The 18,737-nt window shown below is 41.9% G+C and overlaps 1 protein-coding gene across 2 annotated transcripts; it reads left to right on the forward strand.

Annotated features, from left to right (window-relative positions):
• Positions 1-1,130: 1,130 nt before the first annotated feature.
• LOC144960300 (uncharacterized) lies at positions 1,131-6,420 on the forward strand. Of its 2 annotated transcripts, XM_078893359.1 has the most exons (9): positions 1,131-1,281; positions 3,621-3,859; positions 4,001-4,125; positions 4,298-4,445; positions 4,744-5,012; positions 5,119-5,328; positions 5,440-5,648; positions 5,774-5,921; positions 6,119-6,420. In XM_078893359.1, exons 1-4 carry the CDS (start codon positions 1,249-1,251, stop codon positions 4,333-4,335), a joined length of 435 nt encoding a protein of 144 aa, XP_078749485.1. In that variant the 5' UTR covers positions 1,131-1,248; the 3' UTR covers positions 4,336-4,445; positions 4,744-5,012; positions 5,119-5,328; positions 5,440-5,648; positions 5,774-5,921; positions 6,119-6,420. The 2 variants fall into 2 exon arrangements, with proteins under 2 accessions (XP_078749485.1, XP_078749474.1); XM_078893348.1 differs by lacking the exon at positions 1,131-1,281 and having other exon boundaries at positions 3,428-3,859.
• Positions 6,421-18,737: the final 12,317 nt, after the last annotated feature.

The following is an 18,737-nucleotide window of genomic DNA, read 5'->3' on the forward strand; positions in this document are numbered from 1 at the left end:
ACGAAAGTTAAGTGTATTAACTACAATATCGGCGATTTATTTTTATATTTAACCGTTTTTAAAGTTGTTTATAAGTTATTTTTAGTTTATGACGTCATCATGTTATTTTCATGTAGCCGATACCGAGACGGAAACTTTGATTTAAATATAGGAAAAACTCCGATCTTTTAAATTAAAAAATCGCTCAGTTGACTTGATTTAGATCTCACAAAGTGATAAGATGGAGGAAAATGAAGAAAAAACAAAACTTTTACATTGTTTTTAGAGTGAATTATCTGGCATGCGAGATTTCGTGTCTTCATTTTTCTGCCCATGCGCAAATTTCAATATCCCATTCCTGTCGTCATTTATCAAAGACACACTTGTGATTCGGTTGGAGACTTCGTTCTTGCTCTGGATTTGTGTTTTATAACTTACTTTATAACGTTTTCTCTTTGAGAGAATTTTTCTGTGCAAAAGTAAGTTTGGTGTCGCCTGCGTGGGCACCCGAAGTCCCGGAAACGTGGGAAGGCAGAAAATGAAGACGCGAAAAGAGCGTGTCGGTTGCCCAAGCAGAAAAAAGCGACAACATTGCCATAGTCATACGGTCAGGTCTGAGTGCTGGATCGTTTTCTTACTATTTTTTTTTTATTTGCATATTTTGGGTTCTTTGTTATAAAACAAAATTATTGTGTTGTACTTTTTTGCTTTTGATTTTTTTCCCCTTTTTAAAAGTTTATTATAGAGTCTAGTTGGGTTTTTTTTTGGTTTTTTAAAATTATTATTTATTGTGTTGTGAAAGTTTGATTGCTTTTGAACTTTTGAGTCAAAATTTGACATTATTATTTTTTTTTTTTTCTTTTCCGTCTCATTCCTTCGATGTAAATGTGGATTTCATCAGATGAAGGCACTGCAGCGCTGGGGGGGGGGGGGGGTTGCTTTTGACTTTTATGAGATACCCATTATGATGATACTGGATCGTCACTTCATGGAGGGAGTGGGAAGAGTTAAGGCTGCACAAGGCGGCGTTGAGAAAAGCCTCCAGAGACGGGGAGAGCAGTCAAAAAAAGACAGTAAGAAAGTTAGTTTTTGTCATATATTAAGAATCTTATGTTCACGAGTCTGTAAAGTTCTTTTATACATATTTTTAATTAATATTTATAATGAATAATTTTCAGGGCCAAAAGAAGGAAGATCTATCATGAAACGAAACAGCAAACTGCCTTGGCACAAGCAGGGACACCTGTGTCTTCTAGTACGGGCCCAGTAATGAGGCAGTCCTACTACAATTTGAATAATGAGGTAACTTTCAAATTAACTTGCATTTATATTTTGTAATGTCAAAGTAGAGATTCTTGAATATGCTTCATTTGGGATGATTGAATTTACATCCTTTTTTTCTTCCATCAGCAGTGATGCCAAAACTCCGGTTTCACCGGAAAAAACTCCGGTCTGGAGCAAAAAATTCCGGGTTCCAGGCAACTTCCGTCATATTCCGGTGAGGTCAATTTGTTCCAAGGATACCTTCCCCCCCCTCCCCCCCTCCAAGCACCACATCACTACTACTACAACCATCACCACTACTACTGCAACCACCACTTCCACATCATCATCACTACCACTACTACTACAATCACCACCACATCATCATCACTACCACTACTACAACCACCACCACACCATCATCACTACCAATACTACTACAACCACTACCACCACATCATTATCACTACCACTACTACAACCACTACCATATCATCATCACTACCAATAATACTACAACCACCACCACCACATCATCATCACTACCACTACTACTACAACCACCACCACCACATCATCATCACTACCACTACTACAACCACCACCACCACATTATCATTATCATCACTACCTCTACTACTACAACCACCACCATCACATCATCATCACTACCACTACTACTACAACCACCACCACATCATCATCATCACTACCACTACTACAACCACTACCACCACATCATCATCACTACCAATACTACTACTACCACCACATCATCATTACTACTACCACTACTACAACCACCACCATATCATCATCACTATCAATACTACTACAACCACCAACAACAACCACATCATCATCACTACCATTACTACAGCCACCAGCACCACATCATCATCACTACCACTACTACAACCACCACCACCACATCGTCATCACTACCACTACTACTACAACCACCACCACCTCATCATCATCACTACCACTACTACTACAACCACCACCACCACATTATCATCACTACCTCTACTACTACAACCACCACCACATCATCATCATCACTACCACTACTACAACCACTACCACCACATCATCATCACTACCAATACTACTACTACCACCACATCATCATTACTACTACCAATACTACATCCACCACCATATCATCATCACTATCAATACTACTACAACCACCACCAACAACCACATCATCATCACTACCATTACTACAGCCACCAGCACCACATCATCATCACTACCACTACTACTACACCACTACCACCACATCATCACTACCACTACTATAACCACCACCATATCATCATCACTACCACTACTACTACAACCACCACCACCACATCATCATCACTACCACTACTACTACAACCACCACCACCTCATCATCATCACTACCACTACTACTACAACCACCACCACCATATTATCATCACTACCTCTACTACTACAACCACCACCACATCATCATCATCATGACCACAACTACTACAACCACCACCACCACTACATCATCATCACTACCACTACTACTACAACCACCACCACCACCACCACCACCACATCATGATCACTGCCACTACAACAGCCACTATCACATCATCATCACTACCACTACTACTACAACCACCACCACATCATTATCACTTCCACCACTACTACAACAACAACTACTATCACATCATCATCACAAGTACTACAATCACTACCATTAGGTTTTGGAGCTTTACTTCATTTAAAATAATGAAACTTTGGGATTGTATTTGGAAATGTGTTTATATAGCATAATAAAATTCTAATCAGTTATCTATTTAGAACTATACAATATGTAAATACAATGCCAAATACCATTCCAATTCACTTTTCTTATGTGCAGAAATTCCTCTTTCGGCATTGAAATTCCTACGAGTGGTGTCTGAAATTCATGTGAGGCAAATTTACAGTTGGCGTCTCTGCATCAGTATAAACGTAAAGCGAAAGACCTCGGAATTACCCCTGAAGAGTACGGGAGGTCGGTTTTGAACCTGGCCAACCCAAGAACTCCTCAGAAAAGGGTTGCGATTACGCAACAGCAAAAGAGTCATCCATGTAAGGCCCTGTTCAGTCACGCTGAAGAAACAGAAACTTTCAACTTGGAACAAAAGTTGGGCATCCACGTCACAGATGTCATGATCCAAGAACATGGACCAATTGACCAGGCAGTCCCCTAGCCCCTCCACTCGAAAATTCAGGTATCAAAAAATGTTTCTTTTCCATTGATGGATTTATCTGTATACATATGTGAAAATATTAACATATTTATTGGTCTGAACTATTATCTGATGTTCTCATTTAATTTCCTTTTTGTTTTTCATCCTCAGTTGTTCTTCTGTGCAGACAAGATTTCAAGAATCTTACCTCATTCGAGGTATTCTTCTAAGTACAGACCTGCATGTGTAATGCAGTGCTTAGTAAAGGAAGCTCACCTCCTGTTCTTGGCAGATAATCCCAATGAGACGGTGGGATTGACATTATTCCAGTCTCTTCGACCGAGGAATGTCCGCCTCATGGGAAGCGTCCCAGTGGAGAGCTGCCTTTGCATCTATTGCACGAATGTGAGGTGCAGTTAACAATTTTTTCTTATTAAATTTATTAACCGTTTTCTTTTTAGTTTCTCAACTCCACCCATTATTTTATTTTCAATGCGGTTTCCTTTCTTGTGCCATATATTTACAATTTCTTTCTTCTATACCATCATTAGATTAAAGATCAACACAATTAATAAACTGTTTGGTGCATCAGGCCAGCTACCAGCAGAGACTGACATGTTGTCAGTAATATGTTGCCCATATGATGGCAGATGGCCTAGCCTGGATTGCGTTGTGGGTAGGTTTGTTTTTTATTGTTTTTTTCTCAAATATTGTTCATCATGTTTTCTACTCTGCATATGGTTTTTTTTTTCCTTTCCTTTTTTTTTTCATCCAAAGACTAAGTTTTCAGATTTAAGGAAATTGGTGTAGTACAATTTTAAGCATTTTCCCTCTCTGTCTCTCATCAGGAAAATGTGGTCTTTGTTGTGACCGGATGAGGTCGTAGTGACGATTTGTCTGTCGGGATATTTTTTCAACACCCTCTGTCAGATGGCAACGTTGGCAGAGAAATGCCAACGGAAAAATAGAGCCCCTTGAAAAGGAAGGAACCTTTAGGTAGATATTTAATTTATTTATCGAATATATCTTTCAGATGTTAAAAAAAATTCACAAGATTTTCTCTAATATATGACATTTATTATGAACTTGAAAAGGACATCAAGGAGCCAACAAAAGGAAGAAGCTTCCTAGAGCATCTTTTTAATGCTTACTGGCAACAGAGTCAGTTTAAAGAATTCAAAACTAATCCTGAAGAAGGTAGGAGAAAAAAAAGTTCATTGACTTACAATAGTAACTAACTCTAAAGAATTAGAAAAGATAATTCAAACTTGCACTTTCTTTTTCTTATTTTCAGGTGCAGTGTTTTGGGGAGAACCGGAAAGCGGCTTACAACGCCGAAATTAAGTCTGCACACTTCGGCAAGCAGCAGTTCATCTTGTTGTCACGTTCTTCAGGAAGAACAATGAAGTAGTTCGGGACAGCCTGATTTTCTTGACAAATGACATTGTTCATGATCATCAGGCTGTCCAAGAATTTACTAGAAGAACCATTGACATCTTACGGAGAAACATGACAATAAAGAAGCTGACTATTTGGAGTGATGGTGCTGCTAGTCAGTATAAGGTAAGTCCGGTTTCATATGTTTCCTTGTTATATCAAGTTATGAATTCTTTGTACAATTTATACAATGTCATGAAAAGTGACATAATTTCAATTTTTATATTCACAGGGCCGAGGCAGTTTCCACGACCTAACTCTCCTTCCACATCAGCCTCAAAGATGCTACTTTGGAAGTGAGCACGGGAAAGGAGAGGCAGGCAGACGAGGAAACGGGCACAATGAGCCAAGCACTGAAGAGGGCTGTCCATGCGGGTAAGAATTTTACCTGTGCTAAGGACATGGTGCAGTACCTCTCCAGCAAACATGGGTCTTCCACAAGGTAGGTTTATTATTTCAGTTCAAGCTTCTTCATTTAAAATATAATTTACTGTGGCAAAGATATTTGTTTATTCTGCATTCTAGTGTCTTTTTTTTATTTCTTGGTTTACAGACAATATATTCTGGTCCCTGAGATCGACAGGACAAATATTGGAGAAGACATAATGACGATTACAGGGACACAGAAGTATCACCAATTCCAGGCTTTGAAAGAATACGTCTTACAGGCAAGACGGCTCTCTTGTTCTTGTACGGCAAGCCGTTAAAATACATCAATCTGGACACTGTTGGTGAATATGTTGTCCACAAATGCAAACCAAGGTAACTCCTATTGCATATTTTACTTAAATGTATAGAGCTGTTACAAGAAAGTACATTGCTTATCACTTACATTTTTAAAGCATTTTACCTAATTTATTTTTCCATTTGTTTTCTTATTGTTTCAGTGTCACAACAACGTTGAACACTGGCTTCATGGAGGAGCCCAGCGTGGAGCCAGTGGCTGGCCCTTCTATGATTGCATTCCTCAAGCTTGGGAATTTAGTAAAATTAAGATGCAAAATAAATAAGCTTGAGAAAATGTATTTTGCAATGGTGAGTTTATATCCATATACTTCAGCTACTATATTATACAGTGGTAAACTGGTCTTAGCCTGAGTCGTGTAATATCTTATAATTATAATGCCATTTTTATACAGTAATTGGCTATTTTTCTCCACAGACTGTTCAAAATGTGATTTAAGTACTGCTCAGTCATTCATACTGTCTTTTTTCTATTGATTTCATATCAGGTTCTGGAAGTTTCTGAAGAGGAGGGAAGCTTCTCTGTCCAGTTCCTGCAGAAGAGCGGAAAAATGTACACACATGGCCAAGAGCAGGATGTTGGTCTTATAAAAGAAGGCCCACTGGATTATTATTCTTGGGTTGTCTTAATCCCTTTTGACTATAGTATCGACAACAGGAATCATTTCTTTTTAAAAACTTAGTATTTATTGTAATTATTTTACATATTTTGTGTCTCGTTATATTTTTCATGTGATTATCTCCCTTTGCTGCTGTATAATAAATTTGTTTCGATTCAAAGTGCTAAAAATATTGTTTTTGTCAATTATTTAAATATATAAATGTATTTGCCTGAATTTTGAGTCATTTATTATTACTTCAGGATGATGACTTTTCTGTCAATTTTGCATTTTCACGCAAATCGGGGTCACCGCTCATTGACCTACTTTTGGGCGTTACATAATCATCTCCTGCTCAAAATTTTTATATATTTAGATTCCTCATATAACTAGCTTTAAAATTATATATAACACTTATGTGTGGATAAAAGTTGAAAATTGGCAAAAATGGGCCCTTCAAAGTAGATGTTCTTGGATCTTATCTGTTTTCCGCCATATGCTAGAATTTTAAGTTATGTCCCATCTTCATGAATATCAGCCATACATAATTTTTCAGAGAGACTGTGTTCCTACATCTTGGAACAGGCCGTTACAAATTTCTAAACAATAATTATAATGCTGAAAACTTATATAGCGCTATAATTCCAAGACACCAGACTCTAAGCTCTTAAATTACAAATTACTTTGGCTGAAACATAATCATTCACACACACACAAACCAGACCTATCTTGCTTCTCATACCATCTACTTAAATCGAAACATATGTTTTAAGCGAACTTTTAAAAATAAATAAATAATAAAATTAAAATTAAAATTCCCTTTATTCATCCCATAGGGGAAATTTGTCTCTAGGGTCTATTCCAAGGGGAGACTGGAATAATACCAGGCATGGGTCAAAGTTGGCAACGGTCACTTCACCTGAAAGTGTTGAATGCCATACACACAAAAACCTGAAAAAATCCATTTACCCACCAAACTGGTAATAAAAAAAAAATTATGTGACGCTTACAAAATCACTATATATAAAAGTGACTGTAATAGTTGATTTAGTAGTGTAGTATATGATTCAAACTCACCAACACTATAAAATGTACTGGATATAATACTGTATGCAAATATCAAAGATAGTTTGAAAATATGTCGTATAACCTTGCTATAAATCACATAAACGTACACTTACACAAAAAGAAGACTGCTTCACACGGAATTTCAGTAGCAGTAGTAGTAATCAGTGATGATAATAGTAATTTGTCAAAAAGGAGGAAAATTTATTGGTCCATTGATCAAACACAAGCAAAGTGTAAAAATAACAGGAACATAGTTTTGTATTATGTAATATATTACTACTACTAGTGTAAATCCATTCTTATCATTAGACATAGATTTACTTTTTGTAAACATTTAATGAATTGTCCTTTCCACATAACATTTTAAAGGCCTACAATATTATTCAAATAAAAGGCCAGAAAGTGTTGTTTTGTTTTAATTTTTACTATATAAAGCAGGTTACCATATCTTTGTTACCGAAACCTAGTAGTTATGCAGCTTATAAATACAACCCAAGAATCTCTCAAATTTCAAACCATAGTCCAAAGGATAAAAAAAAAAGAGTAAACTAAGACAATCACAATTGATTTATTATCATATATTATCTCTGTAAACCTGGATGATTTAATGGAAAGTTGCGAAAGAGAGAGGGGGGGATGGGGGGGGAAGACTTCTCTACCGGAATAATTTATGAATTGATCTTATGAATTCTATAACCAAAAAAAAAAAAAAGAAGAAAAGAGAAGTAAAAAGAATGGCAGAGAAAGAAAGAAAGAGAGAGAGAGAGAGAGAGAGAGAGAGAGAGAGAGAGAGAGAGAGAGAGAGAGAGAGAGAGAGAGAGATTAAAAAGGCAATAGGCACCTACAACAGAGAAAAAAAAAAATCTATATCCATTTGTCCCTCCCTTTCCCCTCCAACCATCAACTAATCAAAGAACACCACTGGTCTTCTATATCAATTGTGACATCTGGCGCCATTGTGTCTGACCCGACGTCATAAAGACGGGACCGTCACCAAATTTCACGAGACTGACCACAGGTGTCAAAATATGACATAATAGCTAGGGGAATTAGGATAAAATTGTGCAAATTAGTGATGAAAGCACCAAATTTGGTACAAAGTAACTTGAGACCACTATTAATCGATGTTGATATAGAACCACATTGAGAAATTCCTCTAATAGTGTGAAATAGGGAGGTGAAAATCCGCCTATATGAGCTATACGTATTAAAACAAAGGGGCGTAATCCATGAAATATTTGTTGACAATTCGGCACTTTAAAAATATATTATTTTTAGCCCGTGTAAGCGGTTGATTATTTTGGTTTAAATAATTATAATTGTTAAAAATGTGACTTTATGTGATATAGGAACCGTATTGGCCGGTAGTATAGCTTTATTATGAGGACTGGAAGGGGGTGGTGGGAGAGGAGGAGATGGTGCTGTTGTCAGTTTTACTTGTGTTGGTCGTCATCGTGGTGAAGATGATGGTGGAGGTGGTGATGGTGATAATGAAGATTATGATGAGGTGATTATTGTGATAATAGTAGTGATGATGATGTTGATGAGGTGGTGGTGGTGCTGATCTTGGTAGTGATGATGATGATGACGAAGACGACGATGAAGATGATGATCAGGATGATGTTGATGGTGTTGTGATGATGGTGGTGGTAGTGGTAGTGATGATCATCATGATGATGATGATGAGGTGATTATGGAGATAGTAGTATTGATAATGGTGATGGGGATGATGATGAGGTGGTGGTGATCGTGATAGCGATGATGATGATGATGATGATGATGATGAATATGGTAATGATGAGCTGGTGGTGGTGATAGTGGAAGTGATTATGTTGATGTTGGTAACTATTAATTTCGAAAATGAAAAATTTTCTTGGTGACGTATATGAACATTTTTAGATAAGATCCAACAAAATCATATTTATTAGACAAATGACTGTGGAACACATTTTTCTTGGGAGACTTGAGAGAATTCAACAGCAGCCTTTTCTAGTTTATCCTGATCTATTTGAATTATTTTAACGGCGTTGTCAGCTTTTTCAATGGCAGTGTGTTCAAGAAAACCATATGTTGTCTTATTGAAGGCTAAAAATGTTTCCTTTCCTGAGGTTAGCTGTCGAGGCCTGGTGGGACCGGCTGGAGTCTGTCTCTGAACAAGATTGGGTGAACATACGACTGTGTGCAACCTCTTTCACAGCATTCTTTGCTATACATCTCTCTCTCTCTCTCTCTCTCTCTCTCTCTCTCTCTCTCTCTCTCTCTCTCTCTCTCTCTCTCTCTCTCTCTCTCTCTCTCTCTCTCTCTCTCTCTCTCTCTCTCTCTTTGATCTGTTCTATACTTGAATGTTTTATATATAGCATGACTCCAGAAAGGAGAGCTTTTGTGAAACACAACGAATAACAACTTGCAACAACCTAACAGAAAACATGAATGAACAACTCTAAACAGATGTTATATTATTAGACTTCAGTAAATCATTTGATAAAGTCAATTACCATACTCTGGCTATTAAACTGCGGAGATATGTAATCATGAGTAACGCACACGACTGTGTAATGGATTTTCTCACTAATCGTAAACAACTGAAAGAACAATGTCAGAGTCAGCTCCAGTACTACAGGTGTGCCCCTAGGTACCGTACTGGGTCCCCTCTTATTCCTGATCTACATCAATGATTTGCCTGAAAGATTGTCGCTAGGAACTTAACTGAGACTATTTGCGGATGTAAGCCTTTTATACAGAGCAATAAGGCTTAAGAAAGACTCAGAAATTCTTCATCGGGACTTTGATTCCAGAAAATTACCAACAAAAGGAAGATAATACACAATACACCACAACTCACCATAAGAAGTCACCAAAGCAAAATATCTCGGAGTAACGATAAACAATCGCCTGACCTGGAAAGACCACATTGCAAACATATGCAGGAAGGCAAACTCCACCATGGGATTCTTGAGAAAAAACCTCTTCGGCTACAAAGTAACCATAAAAGAGAAATGCTATAAAGTTTATGTTCGACCAACACTCGAGTAAAGCGGTAAGGTATGGGATCCCGATAACACCTCCGCAATTAGGTAAATAGAATCAATCCAAAAGAAGCTATAAAATTCGTTCAACAAAATCCTCAAACAAATCAAAGCCATATATGACACCCCATTTGGAACCATTGAAGGAAAGGAGAGAGAAGAATAAACTAAATGTATTTACAAAGGTCAGAAAAACCAGGTCAGGTGTCAGTACACGGCCTCCAACAGAACAAGAGGAAACCTGGCAGCAGCTTCTTATGGTTCACACTATTATGTTATGACGATCGACCCAATCAGCAAAGTCCGGTCCGCATTCGTGCACCGTCGCGAACCCGCCTGGTAGCATCGTCACAACACACCTTTCGACTAGATGCTCTGCCGTTTCGGGTTCTTGTCCACAGCGTGGACATAAAGGACAGGAAGTTAGACCCCACTGATGTAACGCACCGGCCGTTAGGCAGCTCCTCGACCGAAGCCGATTCGCAGCTACCCAGTGTCTCCTCTTACTGGTATCAAAGCCTGGCAATTTCTCACCAAGCTTAGAGGAGTGTAGGTCCCCGCCCCCACGAGGGATTGAATTCGTCCAAACCGACTTCCATCTCGTATGTGCAGCTCTGTCCGTAGTCAGGGATTCTGCGTACAAGGGTTGCCGGGACTTATTTCGGCTCGAAACGGGGGCACCGTTCATTATGCGCATGAGAGGGGTATCCCCATTCCCTCTCTCTTTGATCTTCTCAGCCAGTTTCCCGTAATGGTCTCCCTCCGGACATCGGGGGGCTGGATCGCTGCCATTACCGGGCCCCATTCTCTAGGGGTTGTTGCTAGCGTTCCCGACACTATGTGCATCGACTTGCGAAGTTTTACATCCACCTTCTCAACGTTTCTGCTTCTACCCCACACTGGAGCGCAATACTCCGCGGTGGAATAGCATAGTGCCAGGGCGGATGTTCTCAGGAGCGCTTGGCTAGCGCCCCAAGTCAATCCCGCCAGCTTCCTCAGAAGACTATTCCGCTTCTCTATCTTCCGGGCAACCCCTTCGAGATGAACCCGATAGGTAAGGCTGCGATCCAACGTCACCCCTAAATATTTTGGACGCGGCTCATATGGGAGTGGCTGGTCCCCGACTAGGACATTCAGTTTACGGGTGTGCCAACCACTGCATAAGTGAAATGCAGTGGCCACGGTTTTTGAAGTGTTCATCTTCAGGTACCACTTGTCAAAGTAGGATTTGAGTCTGGTGACGTCCTCGCTGAGTACGCTCTCGAGACGGGTCCACACTTTACTCTGAGTAACGAGTGCCCAGTCGTCTGCGTATCCCAGCCTCAGGGAGGAAGTGTTCGGCATATCGCTAATGTAAACGTTAAACAGCATTGGCGCAAGTACCGACCCCTGAGGGACCCCATTCTTCAATTTCCTTACTTTGCTCGTGACGTCTCCCAGCGCGACGTGGAATTGCCTTTCCCCTAAGATCGAAGAGAACAACTTCAAGGTCTTTTTGCACCTTATGATTTTTGCAAGTTTGAGCATTAACCCATCGCACCAGACCGTATCGTACGCCGCTGATAGGTCTATAAACACAGCACCTGTTTGCTGTTTTCTCTCGAACCGTGCTCAATATGCTCTGTAAGGGCAATGACCTGCTCCGTGGTGCACCTCCCTTCCCTGAAGCCTGCCTGCTCGGGTGGCAGGGCAGCGTCTAGGACCGGCCCCCATCGGTTTAATAGAACACGCTCCAACAATTTGTAAAGACAGCTCAGCAGCGATATGGGTCTGTAACTGTCTGCCTCCTTCGCCGGCTTCCCTGGCTTCAGGATGGCAACTATCTTCGCGTGCTTCCACACTTGTGGAAGCTTTCCTTTTGCAAGGACGTCAGACATTGCCTCTGCTAGCCAGGCCCGTGCCCTGGGGCCCAGATGCGTCACCATATCGGGATATACACCATCTATCCCTGCTGCTTTGCCGTTCTTTACTTCGCTAATGGCTGCACCCACTTCTCGGGGACTGAACGGGGCCGTCCAGTCCGACTCCTCCGCAGGTAGCGAGTCCAAAATCGTTCGGTACGCCTTGCGGACACCGCGCTCAAAAGCCTGATTAGGGACCCGCTTACTACGGTTCTTAATATTCTTGGCAATTGTGTCTGCCTCACATTCCGGTGCAGCCTTCGCGAAATTCCGATCTGGGTCCAATTTCTTTATCAAACGCCAAGCGTGGCGGCTGGAGTGTGTAAAGTCGAGGCTTTCCACGGTCTCCTGCCACCGTTGCTTCCTTCCCTCTGCCAGAGACTGAAGTAGTCTATCGGCTGTGTCCTGGGACTGGGTCTGCTGGTACTCTCGGTACAGCTCTTCCGACTCTGCTGTCCAGCAAGGGGTGTAGAATTTCCGCTTGCCCCGTGGAATAGAGCGTTGAGCGCTCTTAACCAGTAGCCTACTAAATCTGGTTATATTCTTGGACTTGGGAGGAATGGCAGGGCAGACCTGCTCGATATAGGAACTGAATTCCTCCCAGTCAGCCTTCCTGAAATTCCATCTGCAAAGTGGGAGAGACTGCACCCTCGGTATTGTCACCCCAGCTGTGACAAGAACCGGTCTGTGCTGGCTATGCGGAAAGTCCCCGAGGACTGTCCGCTTCACCTGCAGCGGTTCACCGTTCGCGCTTTTCGTTACGAGGGTGAGGTCTGGAGTGTACTCCTTCTTATGGCGGGTACCCCGGAAGGTACCCTTGGCTGTAGGATCGTACACTAGGTGTAGATCATTACAGTCCATCCATGAGCGGAGTTGTCTTCCTGCCTCGTTGCAGTCTCGGTAGCCCCATTCGTGATGGTGGCTGTTAAAGTCTCCCAGACAGATGGAAGGATGGCTGACCACCGGTACCGGTGGTGTAGTCCAAGTCGCTCTAGGTGGTTTGTAGATATTATGCAAACACAGTCCACCTACTTCCACGGAAATTCGGTTCACCCCATTGCTGTCCGTTACGCTCTCAATGACCCTTACCTTCGATGGCTCTTTAGCGTAAACGCTAACCCCCTCCTTTGAGCCTCGAAGTGTCCTCGCGTTGGACCACCGTATAGCCTGGGATCTGGAATCGGGAAGATTGCGCGCCTGGATAAAGGTGGGTCTCCTGTAAAAGGAGGATATCAGCGCAATGAACGGCCAGTAGCTTTGATAAAAGCTCATTTTTTGCCATACTCTGGCTCTCGACGTTCAGGGACAATATACGCGTCAGTTCGCCATCCCCGCCGTCGCATTTTCCAATCGGCAGGCCGCGGATCGATTGATGCATGGGACGTTTGGAAACCTGGCAAATTTATGTTGCCACAATCTAGAGTGGACTACCATCTTCATTCGTTTCTGCCCTCAACTGTAAGTTGTAAGACTTAGGAACAATTTGGATAACTCCCGGAAAAACAATTGGGAATGCTGCTGCTGAGCCTTCCACGAGGAAGTTTCAGCTTGAAGAGGAAGAAGAAGAAACAATTTCAGCAACAGCAAAACTAGAACTTTGTTTGTTTTGGTAATATTCAGCATTTTTTGATGTTCATAAAACGGACATGACAAATCTTTTGATAATGAACTCCCTGCGCAATCAAATCACCATTTGAGAATATGGAGAAAATCTGGACATCATTTATAATTTCTGCAGCCACGCGGATATTTTCGTTCATGTCTTTTGTCATTATTGAATGAAGGGAAGCTTCATCTTATTGTTGCAAAGCATACAATGTGTCCTGTTTCTTGTGATAACGTCATCTGATGGAAAACGCATATTCTGTCTCCTTGGACAGTGGGATGATGAGAGATTGTCTAGATCGGGATAATTTGACAAGTTTTGTTGTGATTTCTCATTTTTCACAGCAAGCCTTCTGATTTTTTTTTTTGGCCGTATATCAAAGCGACATAATTTGTGCCAGTTGGTATCATTTTGCTTCAGGACCTCCAGTGTATCCTCAGAGCGGTCTTCAACAGACAAATCTAGCTTGTCACTATCATTTTCTAATCCGTTAAAAGTCTTAACACCATAGCTGGTAGAACGGTACGCTACAAAAGTCACGTAACATTGACCACAATATGTCCGCTTTGACAGAGCTGGGCATTCTAATTTTTATTTTTTTTTATCTCTTGACAAATGAATCATTTTGGACAATCTGAATACGTCTCAGAATATAGTTGCGAAATGCCAATATTACTATTATCCATTTTGATAGCACAAGGGACACAACCAGGTGTTTTGGTCCCATCCTTCAGATATGACCCATCTATTGGAAACAATCTTATTTTACTAGAGATCTAAACCATAATTATCCAACACTGATGCTCCCTCGACCAGTCCAGATTTACGACTGTGCCAAGGTTTTCCAACTTTGTCAACAATTTGAATGGAGGCATCCCCCAGCTTCAAATCTATTTCCTTTTCTACTTCCTGTTCCCCACATACAGCACCTCCGTCTTATCATCATTCAGTTTCAGTCTGTTCTCATCATATCCATTTCTTAACACTTTGGATACAATTCTTACTATTGGCCGATACTTCGTGTATATTTTTCTCATATTGGAAACGCATATTGAAACAACACGTTTTTCAGACAGATTTGGAGTACTGGATCTCGATTTTGCCTGACCACCTTTAAATTTTGCCGTAAACGTCTCCCAGCGCACGGGGAAATTTGGGCCTTTTCCCCCAAAAACGAAGAGAAAAACCTTCAAGGTCTTTTGCACCTTAAATGTTTTTTGGGGCAATTTTGAGCATTAACCCATCGCCCCCCAGACCGAAACGTAGGGCCGTTTAGGGGGCCCAAAAACACAGCACCCGGGTTTGCTTTTTTTCCTCTCGAACCCTGTTTTAAATTTGCCTGAAAGGGCAAGGGCCCTTTCTCCGGGGGGCACCCCCCTTTTCCCGAAGCCTGCCTCCCTCAGGGTGGCAGGGCAGCGCCCTAGGCCCGGGGGCCCCCATCGGTTTTAATGGGAAACAACCTCCAACAATTTTGTAAAGCCCAGCTCGGGCAGCGATAGGGGTCTGTAACAGTCTCCCTTTCCTTCCCCGGGCTTCCCCTGGCTTCGGGAGGGCAACTATTTTCCGTGCTTCCACACTTGTGGAAGTTTTCCCCTTTTGCAAGGACGTCAGACATTGCCTCTGCTAGCCGGGCCCGTCCCTGGGGCCCAGATGCGTCACCATATGGGAAAATACACCACCCTACCCCTTTTTGGCCGGGTTTGGTTCTTTCTTCGCAATTTGGCTGAAAACCCACTTCTGGGGGACTAAAGGGGGGCCCCCAGTCCGATTTCCCTCCGCAGGTAGCGAGTCCAAAATCGTTCGGTACGCCTTGCGGACCCCGCGCTCAAAAGCCTGATTGGGGACCCGCTTACTACGGTTTTTTTTAATATTCTTGGCAATTGTGTCGGGGGGCCCTCACTTTGGGGGCCCAACCCCTTCGCAAATTCCGATCTGGGTAATTTTTTTTATCAAACGCCAAGCGGGGCGGTTTGGATTGTAAAGTCGAGGTTTTCCCACTCCCCCCTGCCACCGTTGTTTCCCTTTCCCCCTCTGCCAGAAAACTGAAGTATTTCAATGGGTGTGACGGGGATTTGGGGTCTGCTGGTATTTCCCCGGAAACAGCTCTTCCGACTCTGCGGTCCAAGAAAGGGGGGTTTTAAGAATTTCCGCTTCCCCCCCGGGGAAATAAGCGTTGAGCGCTTTTAAAAAACCAGTACCCTACTAAATCGGGTTAAAATTCTTGGATTTGGGGAAAGGAAGGGCAGGAAAGGGGACCTGCCCGATATGGAACGAATTCCCCCCAGCAGCCTTTCCTGAAATTCCATCCCCAAAGTGGGGGGAGCCCTGCACCCTCGGAAATTGTCCCCCACTGTGACAAGAACCGTCTGGGGGGGGGGGGGGGGGGGGGGGGGGGGGGGGGCTGGCAAATGGGGGGGGGAAAGGGCCCCAAAGCCCTTCCCGGCTTTTTAACCTTTTTTGGGGGGCAGGGGGCGGGTTTCACCGTTAACCCGGGGCCTTTTTGGGTTTACGAGGGGGGGAGTCCTTTTTGGAGTGAAATCCTTTTTAAATGGGGGGTCCCCCCGGAAGGTCCCCCTTGGTTTGTAGGATCGTACACAGGTGTAAAACCATTACTTCCTTTCCATGAGCGGATTTTGTCTTCCGGGCCTCGTTGCAGTCTCGGTACCCCTTTCCCGTGTTTGGTGGCTGTTAAAGTCTCCCAGACGAGGGAAAAGGAAGGCTGCCCCCCGGGAAACCGGTGGTGTAGTCCAAGCCCGCTCTAGGGGGTTTTGTAGATATTATGCAAACCCCCATTCCCCCCCTACTTCCAGGGAAAATTCGGTTTCCCCCATTGCGGTCCTTACGCTCTAAAAGACCCTTCCCTTCGAGGGTTTCTTTGGGCGAAAACCCTAACCCCTCCTTTGAGCCCGAAGTGTCCTGGGCTTTGGACCACCGTATAGCCGGGGAGGGGGAAAAGGGGAAAAGTTTTGGGCGCCCCCTGGATAAAGGGGGTCTCCTGAAAAAAGGAGGAAAACAGCGCAATGAACGGCCAGAAGCTTTGATAAAAGCTCATTTTTTTGGCCATACTCGGCTCTCGACGTTCAGGGACAATATTGCTCAGTTTGCCCTCCCCCCCCGTCGCATTTTTTCCCCCTCGGCAGGCCGCGGATCGATTGGGTGCATGGGACGTTTGGAAAACCCGGGGAAATTTATGTTGCCACAATCTAAGTGGACTACCCTCTTCATTCGTTTCCCGCCCCCAACTGTAAAATTGAAAAACTTAAACAATTTGATAACCCCCCGGGAAAAAAAATTTGGGGAAAGGGAGCGCTGAGGCCCCCCACGAGGGGAAAATTTTCCCTTTAAGAGAAGAAGAAGAAACAATTTCCACAACAGCAAAACTAGAACTTTGTTTGTTTTGGTAAAAATTCACAATTTTTTGTTTTTCATAAAACCGGGGCATGACAAAATCTTTTTATAATGAACTCCCCGCGCAAAAAAACCCCAAAACACCATTTGAGAATAAGGAGAAAATCTGGGCATCATTTTTTAATTTCTGCAGCCACGCGGAAAATTTTCGTTCATTCTTTTGTCATTATTTAATGAAGGGGGAAACTTCCTCTTAAATTTTTCAAAGCAAAACAAAGTGGGCCGTTTCTTGTGATAACGTCATCGATGGGAAAAAGCAAATTTTGTCTCCTTGGAAAAGTGGGGTGATGAGAGATTGCTAGAACGGATAATTTGAACCCAAAAATTTTGGTTTTGATTTCCATTTTTCACAGCAAGCCTTCTGATTTTTTTTTTTGGCCTAATTCAAAACGGGCCCTAATTTGTCCAATGGTAAACATTTTGCTTCAGGACCTCCCGTGTATCCTCAACGGGCTTCAAAAGACAAAACTAGCTTGTACTATCATTTTCTAATCCTTTTAAAAATCTTAACACCATACGGTAAACGGGACGCTTACAAAAGTCCCCGAAAAATTGGGCCACAATAAGTCCGCTTTTGAACAAGCTGGGCAATTTTAAATTTTTTAATTTTTTTTTTTTTCTCTTGACAAATGAATCTTTTTTTCCAATCCCCCCCCCCCAAAAAAACTGGGGGAAAATTTTCCATTATAAATTGTTTGTAGTTAGTACAAGGGTTTTGTACATTGTCAATGCCCTGGGTTTTAAAGGGTTTAAGTGACTTGAACCGGGATTTTTGGGGCTGGGGGTGAGGATGTTCATGAGGGGGATGTTTAAAAATAAGATAAAGGACATTTTCAACCTGAAATTTTATTTAACCAAACCAAATTAAAACCCAAACCCCCAAAATAACAAAACTGTGGTTTTTAAATTTGTGAAACACATAAAATTGAAAGCTTAAGCGATAAATTTTTTGGGCTCTTTTGCTGCTAATGATGATGACGATGATAAAGAATTTTTATTATTAATTTCTATATCATCATCAATTTTTATTATTTTATTATTATTAATATTATTATTAAATTTTTATTTTTATTAGTTTTTAAAATTTTTAAAAAATTTTGAGGTGGGTAAAAGGCACAAAGTTCAGGGGGCCTCGCCGACCCAAAAGCAGACGACACAACTAGGGAACCGCCCGAAAGCGATGCATTGTTCACCCTTTAGGGGGAAGTCTATTTTTTCAAATAATTCCAAATTTTTAAAAAAAACCCTTAAAAAAATAAAAAAAAATACTCTTTTAAAGCTATCGGAATAACAAAAGATACGGAGCCACGTTTTCCCCTGACAAAATTCTTTTTTACGAATGGGGTCTGTGGTACGCAAATTTCCCCCCAGAGGTCTGAAAAGAAATGGGTCTCATTTCCCCATTTTTTCCCCTACTGAGGGGGGCAAACCCAGTTTGGTGGAAAACACTGGGAAAACTAAAGGGGGGGGGGCTTTTATATCTTTCAATTATTTTCCCA

Source organism: Berghia stephanieae, chromosome 1, assembly GCF_034508935.2.
Source record: "Berghia stephanieae isolate SIO BIC M18660-M18661 chromosome 1, UCSD_Bste_1.3, whole genome shotgun sequence".
NCBI lineage: Eukaryota > Metazoa > Mollusca > Gastropoda > Nudibranchia > Aeolidiidae > Berghia > Berghia stephanieae.